Source organism: Mesoplodon densirostris, chromosome 10 (assembly GCF_025265405.1).
Source record: "Mesoplodon densirostris isolate mMesDen1 chromosome 10, mMesDen1 primary haplotype, whole genome shotgun sequence".
In the NCBI taxonomy this organism is placed as follows: domain Eukaryota; kingdom Metazoa; phylum Chordata; class Mammalia; order Artiodactyla; family Ziphiidae; genus Mesoplodon; species Mesoplodon densirostris.
This window is the reverse complement of record NC_082670.1, coordinates 93,655,917-93,676,656: the sequence shown is the minus strand read 5'-3', so window position 1 is coordinate 93,676,656 and position 20,740 is coordinate 93,655,917. Positions and strand designations below refer to the sequence as shown.

Genomic DNA, 20,740 nt, shown 5'->3' with positions numbered 1-20,740 from the left:
GAATATAACTTAGCAGGAAACACTTGTTAAATATAAAAATTAGGATTTATTTTAAAACCTTTTTGTGGGGTAGGAAAGTTTTTAATAAAGATAAATATATTACAGGGTTGTAAAAGCTATTTTCTGTGTATGTTTCTTTTCCTTTTTAAAACAATTATGAAACATTTCTGAGTATTCATATGCTATACTTTTTCTGACACTGGTTTTTTGAGCCATATTTAAAATACTTGAAATTCTAAAATCAGTGATTTAACAGCCACTCGGTTTGAGTGTATCTGATCATAAAAATTATATAATTAATATTTCCAAGGTGTTTAATATACTCAGTAAACTTCTAACGTGTTAAGTTCTCATAAACATTTGCAATGTAGACTTTTATTTCAATTCATGTTCCTTTTAAAATTTGTCCATGTTAATTTATTTGTTTTTTACTCTCTGTTAGGTCCCTACCTTTTGAGGAACACTAGGCTAATTTTAATTCAGCGATATGGTTTTTATCAGAAACCATCCTGGCACTGGGATGGGCTATTTTCTGGCTATTCAGAGAGCCTAGAATAAACCATCCTGACTCAGCCGTCAGTGAGGAGAACTAATTTGGCCTGATCATCTGCCTTTAAACGTTCTCCCTTTAACCCCAGAATGGCAATTCATCAGCTAAAGAAAAGTAGAGGTCTTCCCTGGTGGCGCAGTAGTTGAGAGTCCGCCTGCCGATGCAGGGGACACCGTTTCGTGCCCCAGTCTGGGAGGATCCCACATGCCGCGGAGCGGCTGGGCCCGTGAGCCATGGCCGCTGAGCCTGCACATCCGGAGCCTGTGCTGAGCGACGGGAGAGGCCACAACAGTGAGAGGCCCGCGTACCGCAAAAGAAAAAAAAAAAGTAGAGAACATTCTTAATTACTGGGGTCCCATTTTATGTGTATGATATTAGAATATTAGCTATAAATTGTTTCTTTTCCTACCTGTGTCATTATGTCATCATCACGGTTCACAAGTTGAGTGGGATGGGGACCTGTTCTCATTTTACTTTTATTTATTTATTTATTTATTTTCTTTTTGGCTGCATTGGGTCTTCGTTGCTGCGCGCGGGTTTTCTCTAGTTGCGGCGAGTGGGGGCTATTCTTCGTTGCAGCACGCAGGCTTCTCATTGCGGTGGCTTCTCTTGTTGCGGAGCACGGCCTCTAGGAGTGCGGGCTTCAGTAGTTGTGGCACACGGGCTCAGTAGTTGTGGCGCATGGGCTTAGTTGCTCCGCGGCATGTGGGATCTTCCCCAGGCCAGGGCTCGAACCTGTGTCCCCTGCATTGGCAGGCGGATTCTTAACCACTGCACCACCAGGGAAGTCCCTTTAACCACTGATTTTTTTTTTTTTTGGCCGCACCGTACGGCTTATGGGATCCCCCACCAGGGGTCAAACCCAGGCCCTTGCGGTGAGAGCGCTGAGTCCTAACCACTGGAGCGCTAGGGAATTCCCTCTGTTCTCATTTTCATTTAATATCTGTATACAACTCAAAACAATGGCACACAAATGAGCATTTAATTAACAGCCTTTGCAATTTTAAAGGCAAACCTTCTCTCAATATCCTCATAGAGATGTGAGGAGGTACTTTTTTGACTTAAGATTACAGACAGTCAGTTGATATTTAGAAATGATTATTCCCATATGGAAATATTCCAAGAGCAAGTTAGAAATAGAACTCCAATTCATTGCTAGCTTTCAGCACTCTGCAGAGCAGCATACCCGCCCCCCAGCTCACTTGACACCACCTGTACTGTGAAGCCTCGCTTTTGTGGCACACTTAGCTCATCTGATTAATTGAGCAGAAAGGATGCTGCATTTTGTCATGCTTGCATTTTGAATATTTCTCCACATCAGTGTTTGCTCCTATTACCTTTCTTTTCAAGTGAGACCAGATGATTTTTTCAGCACACTTACCTTGGCTTATATTTTCTCTTAAGAGTAAACTTTAATCTTGCTTGTGCCATGTAATGATTTTAATCTGCTCTCTCCAGTTCTGTCCATTCTTTTGTTTGAGGAAACTTTATTCTTGCCAAGTTCCCATTCTGTTTTTCATATGTGATAGTAATTATATATCCAACAGTGCATATCTCAGTGTCTCCTAAAAGTACATCAAAACACTGTCAAAAAGCAACTCCCACCGCTCAACCTAGCTGGTTATAGGAGTCAAATATCTTCACGCATGCCCTCATTTTAGAGCTTCTCACTGTCCATAAAGCATAGACACTTGTTTGACCCCTGTTTGCCTTGCCTTCTGCTACCAGCATCTTAAGCACTTCCAGTTGGTTTGATCTGCTCCCTATATCTGCCAGTGAAAATGACATCTTTCCTGCTTGGATCTGGATGGGCTGCAGTGTCTGTGTTATGCGGTCCTGCCTCTCTGCTTCCTCCACAAATCCTGCGTTTTGCATGTTTAACTTCTTTGGAGGATCCCCACAGAGGACAGTCAAACAAGAGCAAAACAATAGCCAAAAACATTTATTGAACCCTCACTAATTGTCATGCATGCCTGTAAATACTTTGTATGTATCTCTTAATTAATCCACAACCAAAACTATGGGGTAGGTACTACTATTATCTTTATATTAGAAACAAGGAAACTGAGGCATAGAGAAGAAAAGAGCCTTGCCCCTTGGTTACGTAGCTTTAGGTACCAGAACCAGGGATGGATCTCAGTCATGGTTTATTGCTATTGTTTGTTTGTTTTCTCCAATAACTTTTGTTTTTAACCTCTACCCTAGACTGTCTTTTCTTAAGAAATAAAACTTGTAAAGGAGAATATTTAAGGGATAAAAGGAATCTGAAACACCAGTAGTCTTCAACCCTTTTGAATTTATGGATTCCTCTTAACTGTCAAAATTTTACTGTTGTCACATTATTTAGACACTACATAGAGAAGACAGCCCTGTGTAGTGGGTTAGGTTTTGTTCCACATTGCCTGGATTCAAATCCTTCTAACATTACTTATTACCTGGGACTTCCTTAATTGTCTTAGTTGCCTCGTCTGTGTAAAATGTATGTTAATAGTACTTGCCTCATAGACTTTTGTGAAGACTAAGTAAGGTAATATGTTTAAGTTGCTAAGAGCAGTATCTGGCTCGCAGTAAGTACTCAGCTATTTCTATTGCTTTTTGTATTTTTGAGAGAGAAAGTACATGATACCCAAAAGTCACAATGACTTCAGTAACACTTTTTTTTTTTTTTTTTGCGGTACGCGGGCCTCTCACTATTGTGGCCTCTCCCGTTGCGGGGCACAGGCTCCGGATGTGCAGGCTCAGTGGCCATGGCTCACGGGCCCAGCCGCTCCGCGGCATGTGGGATCTTCCCGGATCGGGGCACGAACCTGTGTCCTCTGCATTGGCAGGCGGACTCTCAACCGCTGCGCCACCAGGGAAGCCCCCAGTAACACTTTTTAATTGAATATATATTTTTGTTAATCACAGTATGGCTCTCACATTTTAAATAGCAGGATCTGTTTATATATTTTGTAATGTTAAATTTGTTTGGTCTCTCCCATCAAGTAGATGCATGTGGATTCTCTAATCTTATGGCAATTCCACAATTCCCAAAGAACCCACATCCTATAGGTTAGCAACCAGGGCAATCTCATACAACCCACAGGTTGGCATCCAGGGCAATCTTACGTGACCCTGTCAGTTTTCATATAAGAGAAGAAACTGAGACCAGAGATTTTAAGTGAATTTACCAAAGGCACATACCTAGGATGAGAGAAAGTCAAGTTTAAACCTCAAATCCTAAGACTCAATGCAGAAGTAGTTCTTTCTTTCAAAGATGCCCCCATGGGCTTCCCTGGTGGCCCAGTGGTTGCGAGTCCACCTGCCGATGCAGGGGACACGGGTTCGTGCCCCAGTCCAGGAAGATCCCACATGCCGCGGAGCGGCTCGGCCCGTGAGCCATGGCCGCTGAGCCTGCGTGTCCGGAGCCTGTGCTCCGCAACGGGAGAGGCCACAACAGTGAGAGGCCCGTGTACCGAAGGAAAAAAAAAAAAAGATGCCCCCATAAACTTATTTCATGCTGTTCTTCCAGTCAGAGAGACAGCTTGGTCAAACAGTGTTATGTCCTTAAACAGTACTTCAGGCTTTTTTAGTTTCCATTATCCACGTTATATTTGCTGCTTCTCCTTGTTAAGAAATAGAGAATCTTCCCTTCATATGTTCATGTATAAGGGGCTGAAAGGAAAGTTGGAGAAAGGACAGAACAGGTTCCATGTGCCATGTAACTGGAACCATTACAAGTCACCTGGGACCTAGGGGTCGATGACCGAATCCTTAGGGCTAAGACCCATCACATTGCCTTCTTACGTGTTCTCTGGTGAACAAGTGGTGCAAAAAGAGACTCTCTAACTTGAATTTGAAAATGTTTCTCCGAAGAAAAGTTTTAAAATTTATTATTTTTATCAGAGCCCAAGTATTGTAAGTGTCTATGGTCGACAGAAATAAACTATAGCTCTGATCTGGAACATGGTGCGCCAAGTACTCTTTGACTTAACACATTCACATTGAAAGCTAGAAAAGTCCTTCATCGCATGCCAGTTGAAGGTCAACTAGTTGAATTAATAAAATAAAAGAATGAGAAATAAACATGCTCCTAAATCTCCCAGAAAATATGTTGTTGAAGTAAAATGTGGTAAAACAAATATGAGCAGTTTCAATAATTCCCAGAGCCTTATACAACATATGGTCTCAACAAAAGACAGCAAAACTGCTTAGAAGCAGAGGACAGGCATCCCACACAGTAACTGGATACACAGTAAAATAGATGCATTACTCTTGCTTATAACAGAATATTAACTGCTGAAATGTAATTGGCAGAAGAGATCTTTATTTCACCTCAGGTAATGTAAAGGGAAAAGAATCAAAGTAAGCAGGGTAAATCAGCAGGACAACTTGTTTAATATGAATTTATTCTGAAAATAAAAATGCAATATTGTTAGGGAGAATAAAAAGAAGATGTAATATTGAGTTAGAAGTTAAAGGAATGAAGTTCAGTATCCCTCTCGTTGAAAGAGGATCAATGAACATTTATGTCAAACACATTAAAATTTCTAGATAAGTTTATTCTTAACTTTGATCAAGTCCAGATCTAATGCTTTTATACTGAGGATCTACATATTTGCTTCTTGGAGAGAAAAGCTTTTCATCATGTTGGCTGAAGAATACTCAAGTGATTGCTGCCGTTCCTTTTCAAGAGGAAACCTGTGTCCTTTATTAGAAGCGCTTTATAGAGAAATGTTTGAAAGAGTGAGCAGGTGGTGGTTTTGTATTTCTTCGTGTTTTTTCCGGTAAATATATTTAGAGCCAAAAAGAAAGATCCAGTGCTCTTTAACACTTCTGTTATAATTGTTTCTTGTTTGAAAAAAGCAAAAGGAAAGAAATTAATTAAAGTTAGTAAACATAAAATTTACTGCATTTTAGGGACAATTGTCAGTAGAACTGCCTAGAGGCAGACCTCAGAGATACTGCGGGTTTGGTCCAGACCACCACAATAAGCAAATAGTGCAATAAAGTGAATCACACGAGTTTTTTGGTTTCCCAGTACATATAAAAGATATGTTTGTACTAGGCTATAGTTTATTAAGTGTGCAATAGCTTTATTTCTACTAACTTTGTTTTTTTGGCCACACCACGTGGCATGCGGGATCTTAGTTCCCTGACCAGGGGTCGGACCCATGCCCCCTGCAGTGGAAGTGTGGAGTCTTAACCCCTGGACCTCTAGGGGAGTCCTAGCTTTATTTCCCCCCCCCAAAAAAAAGTTTTAACCTTAACTTAAAAACATTTTATTGCTAAGAAATGCCAGCCATCATCTGAGTCTTCAGTGAGTCATCATCTCTTTGCTGGTAGAGGGTCTTGCTTGATGCTGATGGCTGCTCACTGATCAAGGTGGTGGTTGGTGAAGGCTGGGTTGGCTGCGGCAGTTTCTTCTTAATGAAGTTTGCCTCATCAATTGGCTCTTCTTTTCAAGGATGATTTCTTTGTAGTATGCAGTACTATTTGATAGCATTTTACCCACAGTAGAACTTCTTATCAAAATTGGAGTCAGGCTTCTCAAACCCTGCATCAACAAGCTTATGTAATATTCTAAATCTTTTGTTGTTGTTTCAACAGTCTTTACGGTATCCTCACCAGGTAGATTTCTTCTCAAGAAATGACTTTCTTTGCTTATCCATAAGAAGCAACTCTTCATCTGTTAAAGTTTTATCATGAGATTGCAGCAATTCAGTCACATCTTCAGGCTCCCCTTCTAATTATAGTTATTGCACTATTTCTACCACAGCTGCAGTTACTTCCCTCACTGAACTCTTGAATCCCTCAAAGTCATTCATGAGGGTAGGAATCCACTTCTTCCAAACTCCCGTTTATGTTGATATGTTGACTTCTCATGAGTCATGAATCTTCTTAATGGCATCTAAAATGCTGAATTCTTTCAAGAAGGTTTTCAACTGACTTTGCCCAGATCCATCAGAGGAATCACTATTATGGCATCTGTGGCCTTACAAAATGTATTTCTGAAATAATAATACTTGAAAGTTGAAATTACTCCTCGATCCGTGGGCTGCAGAATGGACATTGGGTTAGCAGGCATGAAAACAACATGAATCTCATTGTACATCTCCATCAGAGCTCTTGGGTGCATTGTCAAGGAGCAGTAATATTTTGAAAGGAGTCTTTGTTTCTGAGCAGTAAGTCTCAATGGTGGGGCTTAAGGTATTCAGTCAACCCTGTTATAAACAGATGTGCCATCATCTAGGCTTTGTTGTTCCCTTTATAGAGCACAGGCAGAGTAGATTGAGCATAATTCTTAAACCCTAGGATCTTCAGAATGGTAAATGATCATTGGCTTCAACCTAAAGTCACCAGCTGCATTAGCCCCTAACAAGAGAGTCAGCCTGTCCTTTGAAGATTTGAAGCCAGGCATTGACGTCTCTTCTCTGACTATAAAAGTCCTAGGTGGCATCTTCTTCTAACATAAGGCTGTTTCATCTACATTGAAAATCTGTTGTTTAGTGTAGCCACTTTAAATTATTATCTTAGCTAAATCCCCTGGATAACTTGCTGTAGCTTCTACATCAGCCCTTGCTGCTTCACCTTGCACTTATGTTTCGGACACGACTTCTTTCTTTAAACCTCCTGAAATAAGCTCTTTTAGCTTCAGACTTTTCTTTTGCAGCTTCCTCACCTCACTCAGCCTTCATAGAATATAAGAGAAATTAGAGCCTTGCTCTGGGTTAGGCTTTGGTGTAAGGGAATATTGTGGCTGGTTTGATCTTGCATCCAGACCACAATAACGTTCTCCATATCATCAGTAAGGCTGTTTGGGTTTTTATCATCCAGGTATTCAATGGACTGGGACTGACAATTTCCTTCAAGAACTGTTTCTTTGCCTTCACAACTTCCTAACTGGTGCAAGAAGTTGTGCCTGTCTCAGCTTTCCACGTACCTTCCCCTAAGCTTAATCATTTCTACCTTTTGATTTAGAGTGAAAGACATGTGACTGTTCCTTTCCCTTGAATATTTAAGAGTCCGTTGTAGGGTTATTAGCCTAATTTCAATACTGTTGTGTCTCAGGAAAGAAGGAGGCCTGAGAAGAGGGAGAGAGACGGGCAAATGGTGGGGTGGGTAGGTGGTGGTGCAGTCAGAACACGGATTGGTAGGGGAAGTTTCCCTCCTCTACTCTTCTTAAGTTCTTGTGGCTGCACTAGTAATAAAATTGACACAAGATAGAATAACAGGAGGAAAAGAAACACATTTTAATTCATGTGCACAAAGGTCTCATAGAAATGGGACCTAAGAAGTGGCCAAAACAAGCAGCTGCTATAAGTTTTGGAAAAAGAAACAGTAAATTTGAGAAGAATTGACAGGGCAAAGAAACTTAGGCTTTGTGTTCTTCATTAGTGAAGAACTTAAAGTGTGGGCTTGGGGTAGTAAAATAACAAAGTAACAAGGTTTGTTTATACAGGCTTCTTGGGCCAGGATTCCTGTCTCTGGTGATAAGGGTGTCCTTCTACCTCCAGATACAGGGAATGTACCTTTCACATGAGAAATGTACTTCCTGCTTTCAGGGAGATAGAAAAGAGGCTCAGAGTGTACCTCTTGCATTGGCCATTTAATTTAATTCAAAATAATCAGTATGCCACTAAGGCATATTTTGGGGTGGCCTTCCCTGGGCCCCAGTAGCTTGCTGTCTTATGTGGATGCCCTAAACACTTAGAGTAGTAACATAAAAGATCAGTGATCACAGTTCCCCATAATAAATATAATAATAATGAAAAGTTTGAAATATTGCAAGAATTACCAAAATGTGACACAGAGATAGGAAGTGAGGAAATGCTATTAGAAAAATGGCCCCAACAGACACAGGTAACACAGGGTTGCCACAGACTTTCAATTTGGAAAAAATAGGATATCTGTGAAGCAAAATAAAGTGTAACTCAATAAAGCGATGTATGTGCCTTTATACACGTGTTATTTAACATAGCAGGCAGGGAAACGTGAAGTGGTCTAAAAGCTATTTTTCTGACTCTGTCATCTATCACTTTTCTGAAAGCCTGCAAACTACTATCTATATTTGACTTGAACCTGAGGTGGCTGTGAAATCTCCAGAGCATATCCTTTAGTGCCTAAAGAAATTGGCATTTATAGAGCCCCACAGATTTGAAGGAAGGGAATTACTTTTGGTGATTGATTTCTTTGGGCCTTGTTTTTTGTTACCATGTTTATTTCAGTTATTCAGGCATAATTGCACATCCTTCCATAATCAAATATTTATCTGATTTGGATTCATTTGATTTTGGTTTGATTTATTTTTTTAATCAGGTGACTTAGGACTATTTTAGTAGTATAATTTATAATGGAACCACCACTTTCTAAAATGTGTTATTCAGAAAAGCTAGATCAGGAAGGGTGAAGATCCATTTTAAAATATATTTTTAAATGGTATTTAACCCTATTTTGATGAACAGTTTGATATGTTACTGATAGTTAAGTAGTAGTACTACTTTGTGTGTGTGTGTGTATGACAGAGTGTGGGTTTGAGTGCGTGTTTGTGTGTGTCTCTGGAGGCTGGACAGGGAGGGAAGGAGAAACATTAATTTCTCCAGCTTCCTGAGGACTCATTTGTTGTCCCCAGTTGGAAGACCCCTGTGACTTGGCAGAATGACTTTATCTTCTGCTAATAACTTCATTTCTGTTTACCAGCGAAAATGAACATTTATTCTGCTTTTAAAAATCACCCACATGGCAAGAAGGAAAATATCAAGTCTCCATGACATTCCTTAAGGAAATCATTTTAATTTTCATAAAAGAAAAGGAGACCTGATGAGGAATGGGCAGCGTTATTGTGATGCTGCTCCTTTACTTGCTAGCCCTAATTATTTCATTTATTTTATTGCACATTTTCCCCCTCCATAGACTTCTTTTGTATTATTTGCAACCCAGTGAAATCCCTCTCTGGAATTAGCTTTTGAGAGTTGATGTGCGAATTATAACCCAGAAGCACCACCTTTGGATTCATTAAAGGGTGGGCTTCTTGAAGTTAGCTTGTACTGAAGAAAATTTCCATTTTGCAAGGGCAGTGTAAATTTTGCATATCATTTTAATAAGCAAGGCAGGTCAATCAAATTATAATTGGCTCCAATTAGCACTCCCATGAGCTGTAGGACTCTAACTTCTCCTGGACTGCACTTAAAAAGAAAATGTTATTTACTGTCACTGAAGTCATAAAAAAATGTCCATTATTCAGTATAAGTGATGAAGCAAGTGCAAACCTGGCCAGAAGGATTTGGCATATATTTAAGATGTGTGCACCAAAGTGCACATTGTATCAAGCGTAGCAGTGTGCAAAAATGTGTTTATTACAAAGCATTTTCTTTTAGCTGCACAAACAGGTGGTGGCAGCGAAGCTTCTAGTGTTGGCAACATTTGGGTTTAGAGCTAATCTTAAAATCGCTTTCTAACATTTTCAGGGGCTCTGAACTCCTCTGGAAAGGTACACTTTAATAATAAAGATGAGGAAGCCCAGAAGAAATGCATTATATTCCCAAAGTCTCTTCTACCTTAAGTTCCAAATCCCCCGTTTTGGGGCGCTCTTCCTGAGTTGAGTGTCAGCACGATACCAGCAAGTCCTCATACGAGCTGGGGAATAAGTATTTGCAGTTTGAGTCTGTGGCATGAAGTTCTTGTCATGTCTTTATAAAGCATCACGGTAACTCCATCCTGTCCTTATTAGATCTCATCTTCTCTAATGAATGTCTGAACCACTTTCTGTAGCAATGCCTTGCTTCTTTAGCACCCTTGCAAAGGAAGTAACTTGTCACTAACTGGCTTGCCGATGTTTTTGCTAGTCCGTCTCCGCATTAACCCCAAATCATTGCTAGGCATCAGGTATTGAGTGTCAAGCTCCCACTTGCAATTTCCTCATCTTGAAATTTCCTTGCAGCAAGGAGACAATCCCACCAGAACAACTTGAACTAAGGATGAGAGAGAGGAGGGTCACTGGAAAAATAAATAAATAAATGTTCTTCATAAGAAAAAGGAAGAATGTGTATATACAAGCAAAAATACAAATAGCCTCTAGAGGGCACCACACATTTTTGCCTCAACAAATACGGAAGAAAGAGCTTCACTTTGGCACCGTATCAGTTTTAGCAGCCAAGGTACCAGGAGAGAGATGAAGGCGCTTGTTAGGAGAGGAGCTTCCCTGGCAGAAGCCTAAAAATGAAGACAAGGATGTCAGTGCCTACTCCAGTCAGAATGTGATGGAAGATGCGGGTACCCACTGAAAATACTCCCCATTCCTAAAAGAAAATAGTAGAACTAAAAGTGGTGGTTGCAGCCCCCTTTATAGGGCTGCATTATTTTTTGGAAGCTTCTGTTACACAGTGGAATGGCTGGTATGTAGTCACTAATGGTAGCGACTAAAGCAAGAGAGAGGAACAAAGAAATGTGGAGTACAAGAGGCTGATGGTCTCTCATGACCTTTGTGAAATATTTTTTCACAAAGGTAGGACAACATGACAGCCCTATAAAGAAAAGAAGAGTAAAAATAAATAAGACAAGGGATCTTAAAAGATTGCCAAACTCATAATTTGGTCTAGAGATAGTATTAACCTAGAACAGGAGTCAACAAACTTTTTCTTAAAAGATCAGATAAATCTTTTAAGCTTCGTGGGCCATATAGTCTTTGTCGAAGCTACTCTCTCTACTCTTACAGCCTGAAAGCAGCCCTAGACAATAGCAATTGAATGAGCGTGAGTTTGTTCCAAAAGATGTAGTTTACAAAGCAGGCAGCAGTCCGGGCTTGACCTCCTAGTCATTCCTTGCTGACCCATGGTCCCCCAAGTATGAAAGGAGGAAAGAAATGTCACCTTTAGTGTTTTCCCTCCCTGATCATTGTTCTCCTAATCTTAGGACCTTCACAAGCCAGGCTTGTTAGTACACTGAATCAGAATGGATTAGGCAGACATTTAAGGGCTAAACAAGGAAACCTATATAAATAATATTGTCACCAAAGCAACAACTTACAAAAAAGCTTTTGAAAGACAAGACACTGAAATGATAGAAGTGGTGATAGACGCCTTCTGCTTTGAGGTACAGACTTTTCATTCCTAACCATTGATCTATCTGTTCTTCTTTGAAACTTAAATTGGCTTCAGTTTTCTACATTTTAGATTTTTGAGTGTGTCCCAGACCCTCCATCAATGTGGTGTCATGTGTAAGCTCTATAGCAAAATTTCCTTTCTAACTTGTATGAATCAGTTAAAATCAAGATAAAAATCTTGAGTGACATCAAGCAAGCTCTCAGACCCTTTTAAATATGTTTTATTTTAACATACTTAAATATGTTTAAATATTTAAAAAGCAGGCCAGACTTTCCACTTGGCACCACAGAAAATTGCCAAAGTTACTTGCACAAATTTGCCCAACTGCAATTTTATTTGACAGAATTTCTTCTAGAAAATGCCTATACAAAGGATTAGATATCCCTCATAATAGAATTTTATAATGGAACTAGAAATAAACCCTTAAATGTCAGTAGTATGTGTATTAATGTATCTCCAGGTAAACACTAAGGTGACATGTTTCATGTTAAATTGACTGGCCTTACACTTAAGTGATGCAGGAAGGAATGTGATTGGAGGAGTGATGTCCTCCATCAAATATTACTTTTTAGAAAGCAGAGTTTCAGTGCTCCATTTTGTTAATTTATGGCTTTGATTGGTAAAACCTCTTTGTCCTCTAATAAAAAATATTTCACGTTCCCCATATTCACGTAGCATTGTTAATAGAACGCCCAGCAGCCAAGAAGTTTTGGGACAATGTGCTTATGCACATTATACACAGGAGGTTGGGAACGGTTTTGTAAAGCCTAGCTTGTTTGAGTATATATATTTTTATTATAGCTTTTTATTTATCATCATGCATAAAATGATGTTGAAAAGTCTCCAAAGAATGCTGATTTGATATATTTTTTACTTTGCAGTATACAATTAACATTTATTGTAAATGCAGATTTTTATGATGAATAAACTCTGAGAGTATTACGGCAGGTATTTTTTACTTTATTCAGAACACAGTAAATCACATGATTTTCTAATGTTTTCAGTCAGAGTGATGCCATATATATTTCGACAAAGACATGCAAGCAATACATGAAATAGTGCAGATCTTCTCTCTCTTCACTCTAAGACATAAAAGTTATATTTCGTTCCATCTCAATGAGAAAATCTATAAAGAAAGGTAGGTCAGTGCTACAGAATTCTGTGTACCTTTCATGACAGTGTATGCCATATTAAATACAGGTTTGATTTCTTTCCATAAGTCTTTAAGGGTCTGAATCTTTGTACAGAACGATCAATCACTAATTCATTTGCTTTGAGGTTATCGTAGTTTGAAACCACTTTTGGAATTACCCCTCCCTAACTGCATTGATTTTATAAACGGATTATGTAAAATCTAATTCTTCCTTAGGCATTAGGAGCGTAGGCTTTCTCCACTTTTTTGTCCTTGATTGTTTGCTTTCCTTTGAAAATTGTGTCTACAGCACTTAGTACCTGACACATAGTGAACATTTCATTGTTAGCTGTCATCATCATTTGTATTAGCTTCCTGTTGCCACTGCAACAAATTACCACGAATTTCGAGGCTCAAAATGCCACAGGTTGATTATCTTATAGTCCTGCAGGTCAGAAGCCTGTGGAGGAGGAAAAATAATTTTCCCTCTACCCTTCCAAGCTCTCTCTCTCTCTCTATATATATATATATATATTTTATATGTAGTGTGTGTGTGTGTGTGTGTGTGTGTGTGTGTGTATGTGTATCTCATATATACATAGGAGTTACCCAGGATAACTGAAATGGCGCAAGCCACCACCTTAAATAGAAAAGAAAATGTTGGGGTGTGGGAGGAAGAGGCCTGTTATGGGAGGTGGTCAGGAAAAGTACAGTAAACAAGGGTAAGGTGGTTATGCAGATTTAAGTTCTTGTCTTCTCCATTGAGAAGAGTTTAGTCATCCTTTTCTTCCTGGTACAGGGAGACAGGCATCTTTACAAACAGAGATTCCCCTTATAAATGTAAACGTCTCTTTAAAAAGTGTAATTTCTACTCAAGTTTTCAGAGCTTTTTCTGTCGGCTCCTTCTTAAAACTAATCTACTTAAAATGATCTTTCTGCCAAAGAGGCATATTTGGGGGCGGTATATTCTGCTCCCCTTCAAGTCCAACACAAGTCACAGTGGGCTAAAATCAAGGGCTTTGTTCCCTTACTTTTGCAGCTTCTAGTGGCTGCCTGCATTCCTTGGCAATCTTGGCCCCCAGCCAGCAATCCCATCACTCTGTTCTCTGCTTTCTTAGTCATAGTTCTGACCCTCCTGTCTCTCTTTTTTCCTCATAAGGACCTTTGTGATTACATTTTTGCCCTCCCAGGTCCATTTCAAGATTCTCAACTTGATCACATCTGCAGACTCCCTTTGCCATGTATAATATTTCCCTATTGCTGCTGTAATGCATTACCATGAATTTAGTAGCTTAAAACACACAAATTTATTCTTTCATACTTCTGAAGGTCCAAAGTCTGAAACCAGTTTCACCTGATGGAAAATCAAGATGTTGGCGGGTCTGCCGTCCTTCTGGAGGCTCAAGGGGAAAATCTATTTTCTTGCTTTTCCAGCTTCTATAAGCCAACTACATTCCTGGACTTACGGCCCCTTCCTTCATTTTCAAACCAAGAGTTTAGCATCTTGAAATATCTTTCTCTGACTACAACTTCTGCTTCTGACATTACATGTCCTTTCAGTGACTCCCCTCTTATAAGGACCCTTATGGTGACATTAGGCCCACCCAAATAATCCAGAATAATCTTCCTATCTCAACATCCTTAATTTAATCACATCTTCAGAGTCCCTCCTGCCCCACCAGGTAACATGTTCAGACTTTAGGGATTAGGATGTAGACTTCTTCTGGGGGCCACTGTTCTGCCTACGTTTATTAGGCCCAGGCTCTCTCTTAAAGTTGTATTTACGTCTCTACCCACGTATTGGGCATTTACTTCTAGGTTACCTGCCTGAGTCTCAAAATCTGTTTTCAGTACAACCTTTTCCATCCCCAGAGTGGTTTATCTTCCTAATTTTCCTGTGTCTTCTGCTTATTCCAGCTCAAAACCTTAGAGGTAGTTTTTTGTGTTGTTAGTTAAAGATCTTTTTTTTTTCTTTTGCTTTTCTGAGGATGTGTTTGGAAGAAATAGTGCAGGAAGACCATTGTATTATTCTAGTTACATCATATTCCAATAGGTAAGGCCATTGTAAGCCAGTGGTTTAAGGCTTCTGCTCAGTAACTTAGCCCAGAAAGATGAACTTTCTGTAAATGGTGGAATTTTTCCTTCTTTGCTTGTTGGGGTGGGGGGATTGGGTGGTGGTCTCAGGATAGGCTTACACTGACTCTGGGATGCTGACTTGTCTGGGCTTGTCTGGAGGGCAGGTACTAAGAATCAACCAGGGATTGGTTTGTATATTTGAAGAGCTTGGGGGATGATATGAGGGGACTATCTTGATGCAAGTTGGGGAGAGGGACAGTTATCTGAAAGGTAGTCAGTGAAAACAGACATTTCCTCCAAGGGGAGGGGCAATTTTTAATACCCAGGTGAGTGTGTTACTCAATTTCAGCAACACCATGTCAGTTCAGGTCCCCTAAGAAGGAGACAACAAGGTGGCATCAGAGAATCAGACATTAAAAAAAAAAAAGACCTGGGCCTCCCTGGTGGCACAGTGGTTGAGAGTCCACCTGCCGATGCAGGGGACACGGGTTCGTGCCCCGGTCCAGGAAGATCCCACATGCCACGGAGCGGTTGGGCCCGTGAGCCATGGCCGCTGAGCCTGCATGTCCGGAGCCTGTGCTCCGCAACGGGAGAGGCCACAACGGTGAGAGGCCCGCATATCGCAAAAAAAAAAAAAAAAAAAAAAAAAAAGACCTGAGGAAGTGCCTGTGAAGGATAAGGGGGGAGCGAGCATAAATGGGTAGAGGGAGACTCAGACTGAGATTCAGGTCTGATAGCTTTGAACAGAGAGGGGAAGAAAACTTGCGCAGGAAGAATGCCAGAGCACAGCACAGTTCTGAAAATATTGTGGCCCTTCTGATGGAGAGTCCTCAAGCTGTAGTTGCCCTTATGAGGAATCCTGCAGGAATGCCAGCATTAACACCCCCATGGAGCCCCATTAGCAGGTAGCAACCTGGGGAAGTGCAGCCACAGCACGCATGCTCTGGTGGCTGGAGGCCATCAGTTAACTGTGTGCCATGCAGTAGGTTCTTCTCAAGTGAGACCTACTTGGGACCCTTCCGTGTCAACCACAGTCCACTCTGTGATTCTTACATATGCACTTCTTCATGCTCATTTTGGGAGCAGCCTTAAAATGATTTTAATTTTGATATCCTTCCCTTACTTCTCTTAACAGTCATTACTAGGTCATATAGGCAAAGCTGCCACAATATTTCTTTAACAATATAATAATAGTACAGTATTTAAGTAGTATCAATTTTAATTTGGGATTAAAAGAAATACTACAAATGCAGTCTTGTTTTATTTGGTATCGAACATTTTCAGTCAAAATTACATAGGTAGTATTTATTCCAATTTGTTGCATGTAGCTGTTGTTCATACATTCTTCTTGCTGTATAATATTTTCTTTCATGAATTTATTCGATGTTAAGGTTTCTGAATCAAGTTTTTTCCATCAGCCATTCTCACTTTAGTATAAACTAGTTTAATAAGATTGACTTTTTCTAATACCCAGCTATGGTCATTATGTCAGGGAGCAATAGGTGTTTTACTCCCCCTGTATTAAAGGGAGAGGTACAGTCATATTCACTTCATAAATAGAACACTTTGGAAAGCAGAATAAGATTCCTTTGCTTCCTTTAAAGCCAGGTTAGGTTATGGGGGTGTGGGGAATGTTGGGATGGGACTGGATACTTAGAGCCAAGGGAAGAGCCTAAAGGTTTATTTGCTTTTACAGCTGTCAGTTTTAACCATCCCAGAACAAATTAAGCCTTCCTTACCAGCATTCTTCAACTCTGTGGTTTGTTTAGCACTAGTGCAAGAGAAAGCACCATCAGGGTAGACAGGAAGCCAATTGTGGAGTGGATGTTTGAGATACATTTTTTTTCATACAATGCAACAAGCAACTTTAGATTTCATGATCTATCACATGACTGAGTGGAATTTCATGAAACACTTTACTGATATGATAGATAGCATGACATAAAGATCAGTTTGAGATTACAAACTATTGTTTCTGAACATCTGCACAGTATGCCATTGACCTGCTAACCTTTGGAATCATCAGAATTTGCTTTGAAAGTGGAAGAGAGACAGTCATTTTTCATTTCCATCAGGTACTTAACTGCTCTTTACTCTGTTCCCCTTACACATGCTCTTCCCTCCACTTGGAGCACTTTTATCCCTTCATATTCACCTGTTCTTTAAGACCTGTTCTTCAGTCCTGAGAATGTCACTGCTCCTTCCTTTGAAACCCACAGGAACTCTCACCCAGTCCTGACACATTATCTCATTGTATTTTTGTACTGACGTACTGTCCCCCTCTACCAAGCAGAAAGACCCTTCACCATTGGAATTATGCTTTAAATACATTTTTGAACTTGTTATTCATTAAAATTGATTTTGATTACATATATTTTCTAAAGATTCTCTTGGAAAAGCATTACAGTATGAACCAGTGCCGTAAGGTTAGTGGAATTGTAAAAGAAAATAGGGCCACAGAAAGAAGGAATCAAATAAACCAACCACAACAACTATACTTAAATAACAACTTGCTTCTTAAAAATATAGGCATCTAGAACAAAGCAGCATAGTATTATTTAGTCCTCATTATCTCAGAGGAGGAAAACAACAGTTCCTTTGGGGAAAGTTAGTTTTCCTTGATCCCAAAGTTCTGGAAAACTCTAATAGTGGACCTGACGTAGGAGGTAGTAGCATAATTTTAACTTAATTAACTCAATAAATATTTATTGAGGACTGTTAAATGTTCTTGGATGTTTCAGTTTGCTAATTTTAGGAGGGGAAGGCAGGCAGGATAAAACTTGACATTATTTGTTTACCAAGTGGTGGGAGGACAGATAAGTAAACAGATCATTGCATAAAAAGTGGTAAGTACTTTAAGTAGTATAAGCACAGAGTTGCTCTATATAGAAGCACTTACTCAGAGGATGAGGGTTAAGGAAGACTTCTCTGAGGAGGTGATTCGTGATGTTGGGACCAAGCTTTGAAAAACATTTGGAAGTTATGACAGAATGGGGTTTGGTGTTGAAAAGGAAAGAAGCCTTGGACAGAGAAAAAGGACACTGCAGCCTCCGAGAGCAGCATATATAAAAACCCAGACGCAAGAAAGAGTATTGGGCTTCTCAGTTACTAAAGCCATAAGCAGGGGCCTAACCATGCAGGGTCTCATTTTCGTGTTAAGCAATTTGCATTATTCCAGAGACTACCGAGGAATTGCTGCAAGTGTTATGTCAGGAGTTGACGTGATGAGATTGGTAATTTTAAAAGATCACAGGACATGTAGTGTGGAGATACAAATTAAAAGGGAGCAAGACTGAAGCCAGAGATACTTGTTAGGAGGTATCTGGAGTAGCAAAAATGATGACAGTGATAATATCACTCCCACAAGAATGCTAATCAGCAGTGACCTCCATAATTGTGCAGAATGAACACAGCATCATGTCTCATAACTGTTTCTCTTCATGACCTGCAATAAAAACACTCAGCATTGCTTTGCAGTAAAGGTGATTTCAGGTATTTTTAATATACTGTGGAAAATTTTCCTTCATGATGGAATTTCTTTTCTCTAAAAATTTTGTTAGAACTATCATATGCTTGGATCTTCAATGAATATCCATCATTTGTCGAAGAAGATAGTCGGAGATTTGTCTCTCAAGAGACAGGCCATCTCTACATAGCCAAGGTGGAACCATTGGATGTGGGAAATTACACGTGTGTGGTGACTAGTATGGTGACAAACGCCAGAGTGCTGGGTTCTCCAACTCCTTTGGTGCTACGTTCTGATGGTAGGGAATGTTTCAAGGGGCAATTCTGAGTGGAAATGCTGTTGCAAATACAAGAAAAAACAAATTGAGAAAAGTGAAAAGTATATCCTGAAGAATTATCATTTTGGTTTTTTTTCAGAAGAAAAAATATTTATGAGTACAATGGCTAAAATGATTCCATCAACCATAGGTCCCTGTACATAATTCTTACTCAGGACTGGCTTCCTAATTTGCAGGGACCAGTGCAGAATGAAAATGAGGAGTCACTTGTTCAAAAATTATGAAGAATTTCAAGATGGTGGCAATAGGTCATTAAGGCAAATGCGAGGCCCTCTGAGCCTGGGGCTTACCTTGCGTTCCCGTGATGTCACTGGTCCTGATTTTTGTCAGCTTGAGGTTATTAAAGCTCTGGATATTTTTTTATAGGCTAAAAAGCATCTCTAAAGAAAATTAAAAGAAAAAGTGTGTACATTAGGTCCCCAGAATTTATTCATCTTATTATTGAAAGTTTGTACACTTTGACCAACATCTCCCCCATTCCCCTACCCTCACCAGCGTAGTGATTATATAGTAACGTTGTGTTGTGTACTTGAAATTGCCTTAGAGAGTAGATCTTAAGTGTTCTCACTACAGAAAAAAATTTTACTTTTAAAAATTGAAAATAGTAATTGTGAGGTGTTAAATGTGTTAACTTGACTGATGTAATCATTTCACAATGTGTACATATATGAAATCATCACATTGTACATTGCCCTAAAAAAATCACGTTGTACAACCTAAATACATGCAGTCTTATTTGTCAGTCATACCTCAATAAAACTGGAGGGGAAAAAAGGAAAATAGGTGTTTCTTCAGCCCCTCAATGTCTATTTCAAGGGAGCCCATGAACTGCAGAGTAAGCAGATTTGCAAGCCTGGGTAACTGTCCCACTTATGCAAAACCGTATCTGATACAGCACAATGCCATGGCCACAAAATGCTTTCCAGTCAGTTATAATTGAATTTGACCTTCCCCATTTATTAAGTTACCATTTCTTGTCTCCTGGTAGTCAATAAGTTTAAGATTAGTGTCTATGCTACCAGGGTACCATTAAGTAAATTTCCTCCCATAATTTTTGCTCTTTAGGATATTTTAAGAACTCATAATACATTGTATATTTCAGTTTGACTAGAAATGTCCAAATTGAATACAGAATAAAAAAGCCTCTCATTTTATTATTATTATTTTTTTCGCGGTACGCGGGCCTCTCACCGCTGTGGCCTCTCCCGTTGCGGAGCACAGGCTCCGGAAGCGCAGGCTCAGCGGCCACGGCTCACGGGCCCAGCCGCTCCGCGGCATGTGGGATCCTCCCGGACCGGGGCACGAACCCGTGTCCCCTGCATCGGCAGGCGGACTCTCAACCACTGCGCCACCAGGGAAGCCCACCTCTCATTTTATATAATGTAAAAGGCCTAGTGGTTTTCTCAGAACTGTTCTGTAAGTGGTAACTTAGGAATCACGGAATCCAAAGTTCTCACATATTTATTAATGTCCCATGTTTGGCCCAAGGTAGCACTGCTTCTAAAAGTACCTACCAGACAGCTAGTGAGTAATTCAAATCATAAGGAAGAGTTAGTTCAAAACAGAGCCAAAAAAAAAAAAAAAGTTTTAAGAAAAATGGGACAATTCCAAAGGAAACGTTGAAACCTTTAACTTTGTATTGTGGATTCACAGGAGTGATGGGTGAATATGAACCGAAAATAGAAGTTCAGTTTCCAGAAACTCTTCCAGCAGCTAAAGGTTCAACTGTGAAGTTGGAATGTTTTGCCCTTGGAAAGTAAGTTTTATAACATTTACACCGATATGCTAAAATATTAGGTTGCTGTAAGAGATGAAGATAGTTTTTAACAGCCTCTTCTTTTCCTTATTTTCTAAAATTTTCTTTCATTTAGAAGCAAAGAAAAAATTAAAATACAGGGGAAATGCACATGTATAATTTAGTTTGAAACTTTAAAGGAGATTTACGGAGAATGACTATGCCTGCCTAATTTCATAAACTAAATTGGTGTTATTTTTCTTTTACTTGTTCATTTGTTGTATTATAATACAGTGAGTATACATTAGACTTTTTTCTCTAAATCATGAATTAACTAGAGAAAATGCACAGTTTATTTTATTA

The 20,740-nt window shown here is 39.6% G+C and overlaps 1 protein-coding gene across 1 annotated transcript in view; it reads left to right on the top strand.

The window, feature by feature from the left end:
- Nucleotides 1–20,740, top strand: part of CNTN3 (contactin 3) — a 244,471-nt gene that overhangs the window by 119,736 nt on the left and 103,995 nt on the right. Inside the window, exons 5-6 of the mRNA XM_060109564.1 lie at nt 18,400–18,603; nt 20,296–20,398. Coding sequence (XP_059965547.1) covers nt 18,400–18,603; nt 20,296–20,398 — 307 coding nt within the window. The remainder of the gene's footprint in view (nt 1–18,399; nt 18,604–20,295; nt 20,399–20,740) is intronic.